The sequence below is a fragment of the Ursus americanus genome, chromosome 14, assembly GCF_024610735.1.
Source record: "Ursus americanus isolate L20-20 chromosome 14, mUrsAme1.1.p, whole genome shotgun sequence".
Classification (NCBI taxonomy): Eukaryota; Metazoa; Chordata; class Mammalia; order Carnivora; family Ursidae; genus Ursus; species Ursus americanus.
In genome coordinates this window covers 3,041,413-3,057,424 of record NC_142140.1, presented here as the reverse complement: position 1 = coordinate 3,057,424, position 16,012 = coordinate 3,041,413, and the positions used below count along the sequence as shown (strand labels likewise).

General features: G+C 56.5%; 2 protein-coding genes across 4 annotated transcripts in view; one reads left to right on the top strand and one right to left on the bottom strand.

Moving 5' to 3' along the window:
* CFAP92 (cilia and flagella associated protein 92 (putative)) overlaps nucleotides 1-3,152 on the bottom strand; it is a 67,347-nt gene extending 64,195 nt beyond the window's left edge. For both annotated transcript variants that reach the window (XM_045812294.2, XM_087866740.1), the window contains exon 1: nucleotides 2,887-3,152. The gene's annotated coding sequence lies outside the window, so the exon portion shown is untranslated. The remainder of the gene's footprint in view (nucleotides 1-2,886) is intronic.
* A 56-nt stretch (nucleotides 3,153-3,208) lies between these two features.
* EFCC1 (EF-hand and coiled-coil domain containing 1) overlaps nucleotides 3,209-16,012 on the top strand; it is a 43,635-nt gene continuing 30,831 nt past the window's right edge. Inside the window, exons 1-2 of one of the 2 annotated variants that reach the window (XM_045812356.2) lie at nucleotides 3,209-4,275; nucleotides 5,731-6,014. In XM_045812356.2, coding sequence (XP_045668312.2) covers nucleotides 3,556-4,275; nucleotides 5,731-6,014 — 1,004 coding nt within the window. In that variant the 5' untranslated portion in view covers nucleotides 3,209-3,555. The remainder of the gene's footprint in view (nucleotides 4,276-5,730; nucleotides 6,015-16,012) is intronic. The other variant, XM_045812355.2, reaches the window with a different exon arrangement.

Sequence of the window (16,012 nt, the reverse complement as noted above, 5' to 3'; positions counted from 1 at the left end):
GGCCCACAGGTGAACAGCAGCAGGACGTAATAGCTGCCTCGAAAAAATATACATAATAAATAATACAAATAAAAAATACACATATCATGCATAGGCAAAGAAAACATGTGGAAGGCAACACACACCACCATTCCCAAGGGCAACCAGGGAGGCAGCTGAGAAGGAAGGTGGAGGGGGACTGCCTCCTTTCAGTGCGCCAGGCACCGTTCCAGGGGAACGGACCAGTATTGCTACCCTCGTGGCTGACTGACAGTTTAACACAGGGAGACAGAGTCTGTCAGAGGTGCAGAGTGCTTTCGGGGTCACCAAAGGCCTCACGGAGGAGGTGAGGGCCTGAGGAGGTAAACATCTGGGGGAAGCGGCTGCAAATACCCTGAAGGGAGTGAGAAGAACAGTGAGGAGGTCAAGGGGAAGGGCAATGTCAAGAGATGAGGCGGAGGCTGGGGGGAAAGTGAGACCTTGCCTTCTGTCCCTGTGAGAGGGAAAGAATTAGGGGTTCCTGAGCAGGGAGGAGGGGGTCCTCTGGCTGTGGAGAACAGACTGTAGGAGCCCACAGGCCGTTCTTGGGGGAGCCTGTTGCAGGAATACAGGTGGGAGATGCTGGGGGTTGGCCCAGGGTGGTACCCCTGGAGTGGGGCAAGAGTGGGATCCGGGATGGGTTGCGAGGGTAGAGCAGACAATGGCCTGACCGACTGGATGCGGGTGTGAACACGGAGCAGAACGGAAGATGGCGGGAACTTGCTGAGGAAGACCAGGGGCCCATGAGGCGAGATGGAGGCCTGAAAACATCCGTGTTACTTAACCTGTCGGGAAACACACGGAAACACAGCTGCGGGGAAGGTAAATGGTGCGGCCATCATGAAAACCAGCCTGGCATGTTCCTCAAAACTTAAACGTAAAACTCCCATCCAAGCAGAGGTCCCACTTCCGGGTCTACGCACAAGACAAATGAAAACATGTCCACGCAGAAACTTGCACATGCATGTTCACAGCAGTGCTATTCAGAACAGCCAAAAGGTGGGAACAGCCCCAATGTCCATCAGCGGATGAACAGAGAAGCAAAAACGGGGTCTAGCCGCACGATTGAGTACCCTCCGCCATAAAAGTAAGGATGTACTGATACATGCTGCAGTGTGGGTGAACCTTGGAAACACTACTGTCAATGTTTCAAAAAGGAGCCAGTCACATACTGTATGATTCCATTTCTACGAAGTGTCCAGAATAGACAAATCTGTAGACACAGGAAGCGGTGGTTACCGAGTGCGGGAGGTTGGGGGTGGAAGGTGACGGGGAAAATAAGCTAACCAGTACAAGGGTTGGGGAAAGGAGTGATAAGAATGTTATGAAGTTAGACTGTGATGGCTCTGGACTCTACAAATGTACTAAAAGCATGTATTTACACCCTTCAGCGGGTGAATTTTATGGTATATAAATGGTAAATAAGGTGTGTTCTCCCCAAAAGAAAGAAATCGCCTTGGCAAAAAGGGAAATGTTACAGCAAAAGCTAAACATCTTTGATCCCCAGAAATAACCCCTGCATCAGTTTTGAATCCTTCCATCTTTTTCTTTTAATTCTAATTTTTTAAAGATTTTATTTATTTGAAAGAGAGAGACAGAGAGGGGCGCCTGGGTGCCTCAGTGGTTAAGCGTCTGCCTTCAGCTCAGGGCGTGATCCCAGGTCTCTGGGATGGAGCCCCACATCGGGCTCCCTGCTCCACTGGGAGTCTGCTTCTTCCTCTCCCACTCCCCCTGTTTGTGTTCCCTCTCTCACTGGCTGTCTCTCTCTCTCTCTCTATGTCAAATTAATAAATAAAATCTTTAAAAAAGAGAGAGAGACAGAGAGAGAGAGAGAATGAGTGGGGGAGGGGCAGAGGGAGAGGGAGATGCAGACTCCCCACTGAGTAGGGAGCCTGATGTGGGCTCCATCCCTGGACCCTGGGATCATGACCTGAGCTGAAGGCAAAGGCTTAACCACCCAGGGGCCTCTACTTCCCGTCTTTTTCTGTGCAGTTACATTCAGAAGTCCTTATAGAAAATATTTAATAGCGTTTGGTGTGGTTTTGTTGTTATTGTTATCGAAGTCATAACATTGCACACAAGAGGCTGCGCCTGGCTTATTTCACTCGTCCCTTTTCGGTGATTCATCATGGCTGATGCGCTGATGAGTACCAGGTTGTCTCTAGTTTCTCAATATTATAAACAGTGATACAGCGAACATCCTGAGCACGTGTCTATTTCTAAGGCGGGAGCCAAGAAGTGGGATGGATGTAAAACTTTTTGTCAAAATGCTCTTACCTTTATAATTTAAAAAAAAAAAATGTCCAAAATGGCTGGGGAGAAGCATCTAACTGCTTCCCTTGGGCAAAATCTTCAAGAACGAGTAGGGATTTGCCAAATAAAGTGCTGATTCTGGGATACTGCAGCACAGAAGACAGAATTTTAGTGCCTTTTCAAATTCCAGAATTTGGCGTTTAAATTCCTAGAGTTACACAGAAAGCCAGGTTCTGCCCATCTCACAGCCAGGGACAGTTGAATAAGGTCTAGCTCTTGCTCCAACGTGGCTGGGTAACGCGTCCCAGTGCAGGTAACAGGAGCATGGCACCTCTCTCATCAAAGAGAAAAGAAAAACAGCCTAGGTCTCCCCCGAGAAGGTGTTTTTTTCCAGAAATGTGTTGTAAGGCGCCAGAGAAAAGGTTGGCCAAACAACCCTGTTAGCATAACCCCAGCTCAGAGACGGAACTCAGGTCGCATCGCCAACTCACCATCCACAGGCACAAAGGTGAGGGCTGGAAACCACTTTTCTATCCCCGCCTCCCCCACCCCAACGCCCTACCAAACACACACAGAGCTTGGAGAACGAGGGCCCATCTCAGATCGACTTCTTACCAGCGGGATGTCCCTTAAGCAGTCCACTTACTTCTCCAACCCTGTCTCTCTGGTCTAGTTACCACGTAAGCCTCTGCACCATCTACGGTAGAGCCACACGTGAGTTTGGGAACCCTGCATCTGAACTAAGGAGAGAGGCGCTTCTCCGCACCCGCGCGGGGAGACGGCGGTTAGAGCCAGCAGGAAAGACTTTTCCCGGAGAAGGGGTGGAGTGACACGTGGGCTTGGGGGACACGCCCCCAGCAACAGGACCGGGCAGCTACCCTCCGGTCCCTCCCCGGCTTCCTATCCTGAGCCCACGCCTCGCGCGGTCCCGGAGCCAACGCTCAGCGCAGTGGGACAGAGGGTGCGGGAGCTGCAAGCCGACAGAGCCGGGATGGGAGGGGAAAAGGAGACGCCAGGGACTCCCCGGGAGTGATGAGGGGAGAAGAGAGCGGGGTGTCACCCGGAAAAGCGAGCCAGAGAGCGGGACCAGCCCCCCTACCCCAGCCTCCTCCAAACCAACCCGAGTAAACACAGACGCCCCGCCAAGCCAGCGCAGCTGCTGGACACGGCCCTCCGCGCCGCTCCAACCAGAGCGCGACCGCTAAGCCCCTCCTTTCGAGGAACTCCGGGGCCGCCCCTGGAAGTGGCGGGGCGGAGGGACTCGAGGAGCGACGCGCGGCCGCGATGGAGCCGAGCGGCCCGGGCCGGGAGGCCGGCATGGAGGGCGCTGGGGGTGACCCGTACCGGCGACCCGCGCGGCGCACCCAGTGGCTGCTGAGCGCGCTGGCGCACCACTACGGGCTGGACCGCGGCGTGGAGAATGAGATCGTGGTGCTGGCCACCGGCCTGGACCAGTACCTGCAGGAGGTCTTCCACCACCTGGACTGCCGCGGCGCCGGCCGCCTGCCCCGCGCCGACTTTCGCGCTCTCTGCGCCGTGCTGGGGCTGCGCGCCGAGGGGGCCGCCGCCGGGGAGGCCTCCGGGGATGCGGCCGCCCGAGACACGAACCCGGGGGATGCGACCGCCGAGGCCGCGGCCGCTGTGGTGGCCACCGACGGGGACGCGGATGCCGAAGAGGAGGCGCGTCTGGCGCTGCGCGCGGAGCCGCCGGAGCTCACCTTCCGCCAGTTCCACGCGCGCCTCTGCGGCTACTTCGGCACCCGCGCGGGGCCCCGGCTGCCCCGCGGCGCTCTCAGCGAGCACGTCGAGACGCAGATCCGCCTGCGCCGCCCGCGCCGCCGCCGCCGCCCGCCCCGCACGCCGGGCCCGGACGGCGGCCCCGAAGGCAGCCGGGACGGGGAGCGCCTGGCGCGGTTGGAGGAGGAGAACAGCAGCCTGCGCGAGCTGGTGGAGGACCTGCGTGCCGCGCTGCAGAGCAGTGACGCGCGCTGCCTAGCGCTGCAGGTGCGCGCCGGCACGGAGGGAGAGGGGTGGCCGTGACTGCAGGGGGGCGGGGGTCGTTTGAGCAGCCCAGGACCCGCTGAGGAAGTGGAAGGGGGGGAAAGGCAGCCCCACCCCACTTCGTCTCCCTGCGTCCTCCCCTATCCCACCCATTGCATTCAACCCACTCCAGGCCGCCTCTTCTCCTCACCCATTCCACCTCCAAACCCCTGTCCCACCCGGATCACCATCCCACGCGTTCCCCCCACCCTCACTATGTCGTCTTGCCTCTTCTAACTCAGTAGTTGAACTCCAGAAAACCTGGGCCGTCTCGCACATTCAGTCATTCAACAGGCATCTTGAGCTCTCTGTGGTGCCAGGCTAGGGGGTGGGAGGTGCGTTAGGAGATAAGGGGTGAAAAAGGCCCTGTCCTCACCCTTAAGGAGCTTCCTGCCTAGTGGGGGAGACCGGCAGCTCACTGGGTCATTCAGCAAATATTTATGGGCCTCCCTCAGGGCCGGGGCCAGGTGCTAAAATAGTGTCCCTGTTCATCAGACAGTCACTGGCCACCAAACACCTGTGGGGAGCCAGACCTCTGGGATGTCGAGAAGGAAGCACTGAATGACATATGGACCCAGCCCAAGCATCTGGGATTCAGCCAACAAACACTTCAGCGCTGTGCTCAGCACTGCACTCGGCCTTGTGCGGAGGGTGATGGGGGTGGGAGGAGGAAAAGAACAGCCTCTGCCCCAAGGGGCCATAGGTCAGGAGGGAGCTACTTGTATTAGCCCCACTCTGCATATTGCCCAGTCACCAGCCCTGAGCGGCAGAGCGCAGGCTGAGTATGCGGAGGGGTGGCAGGGTGCTGCTTTCAGTGGTCATAGCTACGGACAGGCAAGGGCTGGCGGCCTAGGAGCAGAAGAGAAGCGAAGGGCGGGAGTGGGAAATGACTCCTACGGTGGGGAGGAAGGTGGTCCAGGATCATTCATTCTCCAGGTATTCATTGAGCACCTACTGTGTGCCAGACCCGGTTTAGGTGTCGGGACACAGTGGTAAACACCACCCTCAAGAACAGTCTATTGACCAGACACTGGGGAGGTCCAGAAACACCTTTTTGAGACGCTTAGATTGTTCCTCGCGTCTCAGGATCGGAGGAGGCTCAGAAGGCTGAATGCTACCAACGCAGGAGATAGGCAGAGAAGAGTCGTGAAGTTCGGGTACTGGTACCACGCAAAGATGAGAATATTGGGCTTTGTGGCCCAGTTTCCCTAACCCAGGAAAAAGGAGATAATTAGAGCTCCTGCCCCATGTGAATTGTTGCAAGGATTAAAGGAGTTGAGACCACCCTGGGAGCATAGGCAGTGCGCGCAATAAACGTGCACCGTGGGTGTTCCGGGGGGCGCGGGAACGGTGGACGCGGTCGTGGCCGGTGGCCGACGCGAGGCGCTCACGGCGGTCCCCGCGGCCCTGTCCCCGCAGGTCGGCCTCTGGAAGAGCCAGGCGGGCGCGCAGGAGGCGGGGCGCGGCGGGCCCGAGGCGGCGGCACGGGAGCTGCGGCAGGCGCGGGGCGCGCTGGCGGTGGCCGAGGCCCGCGCGGGGCGGCTGCGCCAGGGCCAGGCCGAAGTGCGGCGGCGCGCCGAGGAGGCCCGGGCGGCGGTGCTGCGCAGTCTGGGTCGCGTGCGCGAGCTCGAGGCGCTGGCGCGACAGGTGCCCGGCCTGCAGCGCTGGGTGCGGCGGCTGGAGGGCGAGCTGCGGCGCTACAGGTGAGCCGGTGGGGGGCGGCCCGGGGGCCCCAACTCAGCTCCGGGTCTCCCAGACCTCAGGTGTGCATCCTCCCCGCACACACACTCGTTCTCAGGTTCCTCTGTTCGTTCACACGTTCGCTCGTGGATCCCTCCTCTCGCTCGGCCAGCCGTTCTCCCATTTCTTCAGTCATTCAGCCCCTCATTCTCTCGCTGTCCACTCACTCACCATTCACGTGCTTGTTCACCCACAGAGACCTTCCGATTGCCCCTTCGCGGGTCCCGAGAGGACATAGTTATTTTTATTTGTTCTTTGACCAACACAATAACGATGGTGACGATAGCTCATGGTTGCTGGGCGCTTAGTGTGTGCCAGGCTCTGAGCTGAGCGCTTGAGTGGCCCAGTGCTCACAACAGCCTGTGAGGTGGGTACCGCTTCATCCCCATTCTGCAGATGAGGAAACAGATGTACAGTGATCCCTGGGGCTAACTCCACCAGGCAGGAAGCTGGGCGTGGGACCGAGTCCCAAATCCCAGCAGGGCCTCTGCCAGGTGTGTGACCTTGGGCAAGTCACTGCCCCTCTTGGAGCTTCTGCTTCCCCTTTGGTAGAACACAGGCTGGAGTCCCTGCCTGCCAGGGCGGCTGTGAGGAGGCAGCGATGGCCTGCCCGGCACTCAGCAGGTGCTCAGTAAACAGCGCCCTCTCCATTTTGAATCGCCAGGCACGCCTGACTTCCACATTTACTGGGCACTGGTTCCCTACAGAGGCCATGCCAGGTGGCGGGGACGTGACTGGGAACAAGGCAACCCGAAATCCTGCCTGAGTAGCCTTTACTGACCGTGTGAGATCACCATGTGACTTGGTGAATAGCCGCAGGCGGATGAATGCTGTGGGGGAAGGGCAGGCCCTTCGCAGGTCATGCTTGCCGCAGGCTCTGCCAGATCCTTCGGTGATGGTGACGCTTGAGCTGAGAGCTGCGAATAGGGTGTTACGTGGCAAGATGGGCCGGAGAGAGGAGGAGGGGAGAAGGGGAGAGTGTTCTAGAAAATGGGAACACCGTGGGCAAAGCCCTGAGACAGTAGGGACTTTGGCACATTCCAGAAACTAAAAGGAGACCAGACTGGCTGGAGGAGGAAAACCAGAGCTGCAGGCAGAGGCCAGGCCATCCGGGGCCTGGAAGGTGGTGTCAGGGACTTCAATCTTTCCGTCAAAGAGAGCATGGAAGTTTTCAGCAAGAGGGTGACAGGAACTGATTTGCATTTCAAAAAAAATTACACTGGCTACAGTTGTGACAAAGAGGTGGGAGGAGGGGGAAGAGCAAGGGACCACGGGGAGCCCACAGAGGGGCTGCTGTCATCCTCCAGCCAGAAGGAAGCCGGTCTGGCCCAGGCTGTTGGGCAGGGCAACCAGAAGGGGAGCCTTTGAACCTAGCCCCTTAGAGGACCTCCTCTTTGACTTTGGAGGTGCTCACAGCTGGGAGATGAGAAGGCACAATGTGGAGAGAGGCCTCCATGAGGAGGCCCACTCTGGGCCAGCCTCCTGCAGCTCCAAATATTTGGATAGTCACTTCCTGTTTGCATAGCTGATCGGTTCAAGAGCCAGGCTGGCTGGCTTGGGGCCTGTGTCCAGCCTTGGAACTTTCTCCAAGAGGAGAGATAAAGGGTCTCTTCTTTGTTTTAGCCTGAAGTAACTGTTCTCTACAGCACGATGTAAGGGCCACTACGAATACCCAGATAGCCCTTTACAGCAGAAAAGGGGGGTTTGTATCCATGGCACCGTTTAATCCTCACAAGAACTGTGCAAGGTAGAGGTGTTACCCCCATTTTACAGACAGTGGGAAGTGAGGCTCCGAGAAGTGAAGTAACATCCCCAGGGCCACCCCGCCAGAAAGTGGAGAAGTAAGTTCGGCCTGCCCCTACAGCCTGTGCTTTCCTTCCTTTCCACCTTCCCTTTTTGTGTTGAGACACAGTTACAAGATGGCTGCCACACCTGCGGGCCTCGTGTCTACTGTTCAGGCATGAGAAGGACGGGCCAGGTTGGGGGTGGGGAGGATTTTCTTCAAGCGAGCTTTGCCTTTGTGTTCAGGGAGAGATACCCCTGCCCACCAGAGCCTGCACCGCCGCCTCCTGGGCCAGAACCAGGTCACATGGCTGCTCCTATCTACAGGAGAATCTGGCCATATTGATGCCCCAAACACGACTGGGTTCTCTTGGTGAGGAAAAAGACGAGCAGATACGGCAGAGGCTCCAAGGAGATGCCCAGTGAATGAGAAAACCGAGGGCCAGAAAATGAGTGACATTGTGTGAAGGTCACAGTGTTGAGGAGATGGCTCTGTTGCTTGTTTCCCTGCCCCTATAAAAACATGGCCCCTAAACCATGCCCAGCCCCAGGAGGCAGACCTCCTCTGCCCGCTTTCTATGGGCAGAGTCTGTGGGCTGACTTGCCCCAAAGTTCTCCTTCTTGGAAGAAAGAAAAGGCGAGGGCATAGACCAGCCAAGGACATGTATTGAGCATCACCTGTGTACCCGGCGTGATGCCAGACACTTTCCCCACATTCACTCAAAAGAGCCCCTCCACTGGCCTAAGACAAAGGTTTTGTCATCTGCACGTCACAGCTGAGAAATCCGAGGCCAGAGAGGCAGCAAAACTTGCCGATGTGGCCCAGCGAGTTACAAGCCAGGATCCAGACCCCAGCCCGAACAGCCCAAAGCCACATACCCCAGGCCAGCCTGGCACCGTGCACAAGTCCTCCTGGACTCCCCCAGCTCCCCACCTCCCAAAACGCCTGCAGGACCTTTCACAGCCTGCAGAGGGGCTGTGGGCTACAATGTCACGGCAGCTTCTCCGGAGCTCAGACGTCCCCTGCTTGTTGAGCTGAACCACTCCCTCCGTGGCCAGACCCACTGGGCCTGCAGTCTAGAGCTGATGGATGGAAGGGGCACCACACCCCAAAGACTAAAGCCCCAGCACGCCCTCTTAAGCGCCCCCAGGTGTTCCGCAGATGTTTCTCTGAGGGGAAAACAGTGCAATGACTGAAATCCGTCCTGGGAATGACAGCTTGAAGCCATTTGGTTAGAACCCATGTCCCGACTCACACTTTTCCAGCGCTCTCACAGAAACTGACCCGCTCTGATCTTCTCATAATGCTCGGAGGCTGGTATGAGGCCGCATTTTTTCGAATGAGGAAATAGAGCCATGGGGGTGGTCTCCTAACCAGCGCTTGGCTGTTTCGGCACTCTGGTGAGTCTCCCAACTCCTAATAAACTTGTCCTTTCCCCTTCTCTGCTGTCGCCTTAAGATGGTATCTCAATCACTCCCCTGCTCAGTGCCCAGACTTCCACGTACTTCTTTCTCAAAACCGCACATTCTTTTCCATCCCGCTCAGTCCTTGTGTTGTGGGTTCTCTCCAGTCCTTCATCCCTTTCCCGTTTAAACATCCCACTTTTCCAGTCTCTTTGGGACTGCCGCGACATCTGAGCTTTCCCTGGTGCTTTCTCTCTGCTCTTTCTGTGATGATGACAAGGTCTCGGTGTGCTGTTGTGATTGTCCACGGTGAGCCCCTCTTTGGCGGAAGCCAGGATCCTGGAGCATCCACCCATCACCAGGGTTGTGGAGTTCCCTCCAGGGCTGTCCCACCAGGGCCTGATTCTGGGCCAGTTTCTAATTTCATTTCTTGGTTTGAAGTTTCATCACTACCCAGGTCAAGAGAAATTGAGCTCCGTATCTGGGGACACCATCCAAGGCCAGTAAGTAGGGTTTTCTCACCTCTGTTCCTGGATGAGACAGCCCCTGGAGGGCCCCCCGCTTCATGCAGGAGCCTCCTTGTATGAACTCACAGGTGAGGTCTTCAGTACCTGTCCCCATTGGGCATTAGAACCCCAGTCCTGACCCCTCTGTGGGCATTTCAGGTCCATCTCCTGCACCCCATACAAGCTGGAGGTCTCTCCTTCTTGTTCTTGGCTCTGTATATTTATTTATTTGAGAGCGAGAGAGTGAGAGGAGAAAGCACAAGCAGGGGGAGCAGGAGAGGGAGAAGCAGACTTGATCTGAGCAGGGAGCCAGAGGCAGGGTTTGATCCCAAGACCCAGGCAGACACTCAACCAACTGAGCCACCTAGGCGCCCCTTGGCTCTGTATTCTGATAAGAATGGTTATGTTTTATCCAGTACTTCTGTGCATTTGTACCTGGAAAGGGAGCCTCCCCTAGCCCCTCAATGCGCCATCCTGGCCAGGAACCTAAGAGAACGGACGGTAAATATTTAAGCAATTGGGGATGCTCGCTTATCAGTTCCGCATTTCCTACGCAGCTTCCATGGAGAAAGTGGATATCTCAGGTAACCAGGAACAGCACAGATGCGTCCTTTGCCCTCGGAGGCTCTTCTGGGGCCTGAGGGGAGCAGCTCATGAGCACGCATGTTAGGACACAAATGTGCTGGGTGCAGACGGGCCCCAGCTGTGGGAGTCCCAGGTCACGTAGAGGCATTCCGGGACTCAAAGCGCTCTTCGGGGCTCTTGGAACCAGGCAAAAACCCAGGGGCTCACCTGACCCAGCCCAGTCGGCCAGGAAGGATTACGTGTTCCATCACAGCTGCATCAGCCTCTGGGCTCCTGCTTCCCACATCTGGTCACACTATGTCATCTCAGACGAGAGATGAGAGACTCCACTGCTTCTTCCAGTCCCACAAAATAGTCTCTCCTCCCAACGCATTTTTGAGCACAGGAGGACTTACTGATGATTTGGGCAGGGGGAGGGTACGGATTACATTATAGTGATAGTTTTATATGAATATTTGACATCACAATTCATAAGATGTCATTTGACCTCACATCTAACAAAGGTGTTTCACTGTTACTTCTCCCAAACTACACCCAGCCACTCTCCACCTTTCTCTTCTCTCTTTTCTCTTTCTTCCTATTAGCCATCTCTCTTAGACGAGTGCCTGAAAGCCTGCCTCTAACTGACTTGGGTTAAAAAAAGAAAGTGGCTCCTGGGAAAAGGTAGGCAGTCAGCTTCAGGCATGGCTGGATCCAGGTACTCAATGTCACCAGAATATAGAAGCTCTGCTTTGCTCTTAGGCAAGTTCTCTCCCCTGGTAGCCTTTGGGGCACTTACCTCTTCAAAGCTCCAAGTCCAGTAGAAAGATCATCTCTCATCTGAGCCATCCCACTGAATTCCTGGAACTGGGAATTATTGAACAACTTGGAAACATGTTCATTCCTGAATGCATCAGGGGGCGCCAAGACGATTTGCTATTCTGATTGGCCCAACCTTCGTCACATACCCGCTGCTGGATCACAGCCAGCCCCATCGAACTCTCCCCCATCTTTGCCTCTCTCTGGAGCTTGTGGCCCAAATCCCTTTTTCTTGTCTCGAAAAACACTGGAGACTCCCTGGATGTTGGAGGCCTGAGGAGGAAGCCTGGTTAGAACAGGCTTGTCTCAAAGTTGGCTTTTCCAGGTTGCTGAACGCTTTGGGGTGGCTAGGGGTACTCTGCGCCTCACCAAGACAGCCCGTGTTGGCATTTCTTTAGGCCAGCACCCAGCCCCGGGCTCACAGTAAGATGGCGAATGAATGGACGCATGAACATGCGGATGGACACTGACCCCAAACGTGTCCTGGTAAGGAGGGTGCGGCCATATGGGACCGCAGCACAAGGTGAGCCCTGACTCAGTGGTCCAGTGGACAGATCCTGCTTCAAGGGGAGCGGTGCTCCTGGAGGAGCCGCCCTTGACTCGGGCGACGGGGGGGTTGTGGGCATCTCCACCTTCTCTCGAAGCCCCGGTGTCTGCGCTGCCTGCCGCACCTGCCCCGGCTCTGTGCTGAGGGGCAGCTGGGCCTTCAGGACACCTGGGCAGGCAGCCTGGGGCCAGCACCATGGGGCAGGGGCTGGGCTCCAACTCACAGAAAAGGAGACTGAAAAACCCAGCCCAGCTGGAGCGGGGAGGAGGGGCCTCTGCCTGGCCTCTGTGGCTTTGTTGTCTGGGAGGGAAAGATGAAAAGCCTTGGCAGGGGGGGCGAGTAGGAGGACAGCTCATTTGGCCGGCCACCAAGGAGGCCACCGGGAAGGGGACACAAAGATGAGGCCATTGGAGAGACACCTCCTTTCTTCTGGCCCATTGCAGCAGCCCAGCCTGACCTTGGGGTGGGGGGGCAACGTCAGCAGGTCAGGGGAGAGAGGGAAGCAGACAGGCAGAGGGGGGGGCAGTGGGGCATGGGGCGCCATCTGGAGCTGGGCGGCGTCTGGTCACAGATTCCATTAGTCTTGGAAGCAGGTGTGTGGGTGGCCACTGGTGGGAACTGAGGCCTTTCTCTCCGAAACAATACCCGGGGCTCACAAAGGGGCAGTGCTGGTCAGGCACCGGCTGCACGCTCCAGCCTGGGACCCTCCACGGAGATGGGCGTGGCGGGTGGGGGCCCAGGCTCAGGAGGCCCAGCCTGACCTGGGTTTGAATCCCAGCTTTCCCACGTACTTCCTGGGAGGCTTTAAGCCCTTCCCTTTCTCTCTGTGAGCCCCAGTCTCCTCATTCACAAAGTTGCCCCAGGAATTCTGTTCCTCTGGGTCTTAGGGTGACTATCCAGTGAGACATGGAGAGGCGGTGGGGTGCGGTAGCTGGAAGTGCAGCTCTGGGAGTGTGACCTGCAGCAAATTATTCTCATTCTGTGAGCCTCGGTTTCCTCATCTGTAAAATGGGGATGATGAGAATATGACTACTACTAATAATACCCACTTCTAGGGTATTTGAAGATTCAGAGTGCTAATACGTATAAAGCACCTAGAATAGTGCTTAGCACTGAGAAAATGCATAATAAATATTGGAAATTATCATTATTGATCCCTCATCACACTACCCCCCATTAATAGTAATGGTGATGTGGTTGGTGTTGTTGATATTAACAGAGTCCGGCCCCTAGAGAGCCTTCTGTCTGTGGAGACCCCCAGCAAACAATGGACAGTCTCAGCTGATTGTGGACAGGACACTAGTAAGGTTGCCCGGTGTAGACAAGCACGGACAAGGCAGAATGACTGGCTAGGGGCAGGGCATCTCCTGGGGGAATGCCGTCATCCAAGCTGGGTATTGAAGGACGAGTAGGAGTTTTCTCAGGCAGGTTGCAGTGACTACAAAGGCTTAGAGAGGCGCAGGGCCCTGGTGCCTCCTGGGAACAGGAAGACTTACTGTGGTGGAGGGTTTGAAGTGGAAAGCGGCAGCAGCAGAAGCTGAAAGGCAGGAAGGGGGTGGTGAAGGCTCTGAGCACCAGGATGAACATGAGGCCTTTACCCCAGACGACAAGGGAGACAGAGAAGGGCTTATGCAAGGAGCAAAGGCATCAGATTTGAGCTTCACAGAGACCCTCTTCCTGCGTGTGGAGGGCGGATCAGACAGGAGGGACGACAAGAGGCATGGAGGTAGGTGAGGGGGCTGCATCTGGGTCCAGAGAGAGAGGACACAAGGCCTGACCTCCAGCACCTGAGAAGGGATGGACCACCAGCCCCATACCTGGCGGCCTTGCCAGGAGCTGGGGGGAGCCTCGGGCCTGCTGTTCTCTATTCCAAGACAGAGCCTTCTGCAAACCTTAGGATTTGAGGGCTGAACCGGACTTAAAGCTGGATGCGGAGTCGCGCTGGCAAGCAGGACTTGCCTCTGGATAGAGGAGGCGGCGAGGGACCCAGAACCAGCCTGATATTCTCACCTCGTGGTGGGTGAGGGACAGGGTAGAGCTGTTAACACAGCACCCCAATATAATTGTAGACATGCTAGGAAAGCATGGAATGGACAGGGAGCTCAGACATCAGAGGTCAGACGGAATGAGCATTCTGCCTCACGCATCTTACATGGGTTGCGTTTACGGTGACAAACTCTAAGGAGCCCATTTCAGCAAAGCTTACCGCCGGGCACAGCCCGGGGTAGGTGGGTGGTGTTCAGTGAGTGGTTTCTCCCGACTGGTCAGGGTCCTGCCAGAGCACATGAAGCCTTGAGTGGGGGCGGGGGTGTCACCAAATCTTTCGTCCCCTAGCTGCGTCCCTCTGAAATCGCAGTCAGAGTTTGCAAAGCCGTCCTTAGCAAGACACACCGCCTGGCTCTAAACTCAGGCTGCAGGCAGGTTCACCACCTCCCTGACGCGTCCTCCTACACGGTCCACAGGCGACGCACTGTGGCCCGGCATGGCACGTGGGCGCTCACGCCACACCTGTGCAAGGGTGCCATTCTGCGGGCAGCTGGGAAGTTGTCCCTAGTGATGGATTTATCAGCTAGGGAGGTTTTTGGCTGCAAGCTGCCGAGAACTCACCTAACAGTGGTTTGAATACATTGGGGTTCCTTGTGCACTCCTCGCCAGAAGTCGGGGAGTGGCTCTCTTGAGTCTTTGCAATGTTCCTTCAGACAGGTGGCCTCCATGACCCCACTGAAGGCAGAAAGGGGGACATCTGTTCTTTTCTATCCAGAAAAGCAAAACCTGCCCCGAAACCACTAGTGGATGTCTACGTGAACAGCATGGCCAGAGCGGGGTCACGGAGGGGCAGAAGGGCCCGGAGAAGGAGTGAGGCCCTTCCAGCCCCAAGAATGGAGACAGCAGGGCAGAGGAGCGGTGGAGTTCTTTGATCAATCGTATCTCCCAGAGAAGTCCACCCTCGTTCAAATGCATGTGCCCAGCCGGATTTCTCTGAGAACAGAGCTGACAGCCCAGGGTCTGGAACTCTGTGCCCCTACCAGGGAGAGGGATCTGGACTGTACCAGCTAATGCATGCAGCGGATGTGTCCTTCAGAGAGGACGCTGGCGCCCGCAGAGGGACAGTGATCTGCCCACGGTCACCCAGTAGGAGAGGGCACAGCCCTCAGGAGTCCCAGAGTCTAAGGCTGTCTGTGCTGCTTCCCTTGGGTTGGTTCGGAACAAGCTTCAGTTCCTGTGTCTCTGTGGTTAGATGAGGGGTGGGTGCTGAGATCACCAGATTTCGAGTCCCAGCTTGTCCAGTTCCAGGCCAGGTGGGTGGCCTGATGCATGCAGATGGGTTCTAAGTGGACCAGGGTCCCCAGGTCAGAGCCAGCCACACAGGACCCAGGGTGGCCTGAGAAGCCGGACCAGTCACCTTCAGCCGTGACCCACCTTGTCTACTTGCCTCGATATGCTGTCTGTTTCCTTGGATGCCTTGACGCTTCTTGGGAAACTGCGACTCAACCTGTTTGTGCCTTAGTTTCCTCATCTGGAAAACGGGGTTAATTTTAGAGCGGACATCATGAGGTTAAGAATTAAACAGGATATAAAAAGCACTTCAAATTGTGCCTGGCACATACTTAGCACTCACGGATGTCATTGTCATGGGTCGGCCCTCTCGTGTGGGGGGCCTTGTCACCTGCGGGGAGCATTCATGTGTCCGCTCCACACCCTGGAGCAGCCGGAAAGCCCCGTGCCGCCAGCACACCCCATGCGTCCTGTATCTCTGCTTGTCCCGCTTGGCTTTACTCACTCGTGCTCCACGTGGTGGGGAACATGGCTGCAGTGACCCCAGATTCCCCGCTTTTCAAAGTCGGTGTCCCGACCTACTGCTTTCCAGCACCTGTGCAAAGTCCCAGGGAAGAGAGCTGGCTGACCCAACCTGGGGGACAGACCCAGGGCCGGGGTTCCCGAGGCCAGGGTGCTGGCATACTCCATCCGGCCCGGGGCCAGAGCATACCCTCCAGCCCGCAGTCTGGGAGACAAGGGGGCAGGGCCGCTCCTCAAAGCCACAGGGGGGCTGTTGCCAGGAGACGGAAGAAGGACGCAGGTCAGACAAAACCAGCAAATGTTCAGCACATGAACTTCCTTTCTGGAAATGAAACTCCAAAGTATAAAGGCTGTAACATGGCACCAAGCAAAGGGAAACGAAAAAGCGGATGTTTGGGCCTCAGAGCCAGATGCTGGAAGTTTTTTGGAAGTTTGTTCTGTAGTGCTGTGTGTAGTGTAGTGGTATTCCAGAAAGTCAGAGGTCCTGGTACATGTGGATGGTTCCCCTCGTCTAGGGTGGTCCCATCCACATAAGAATGCG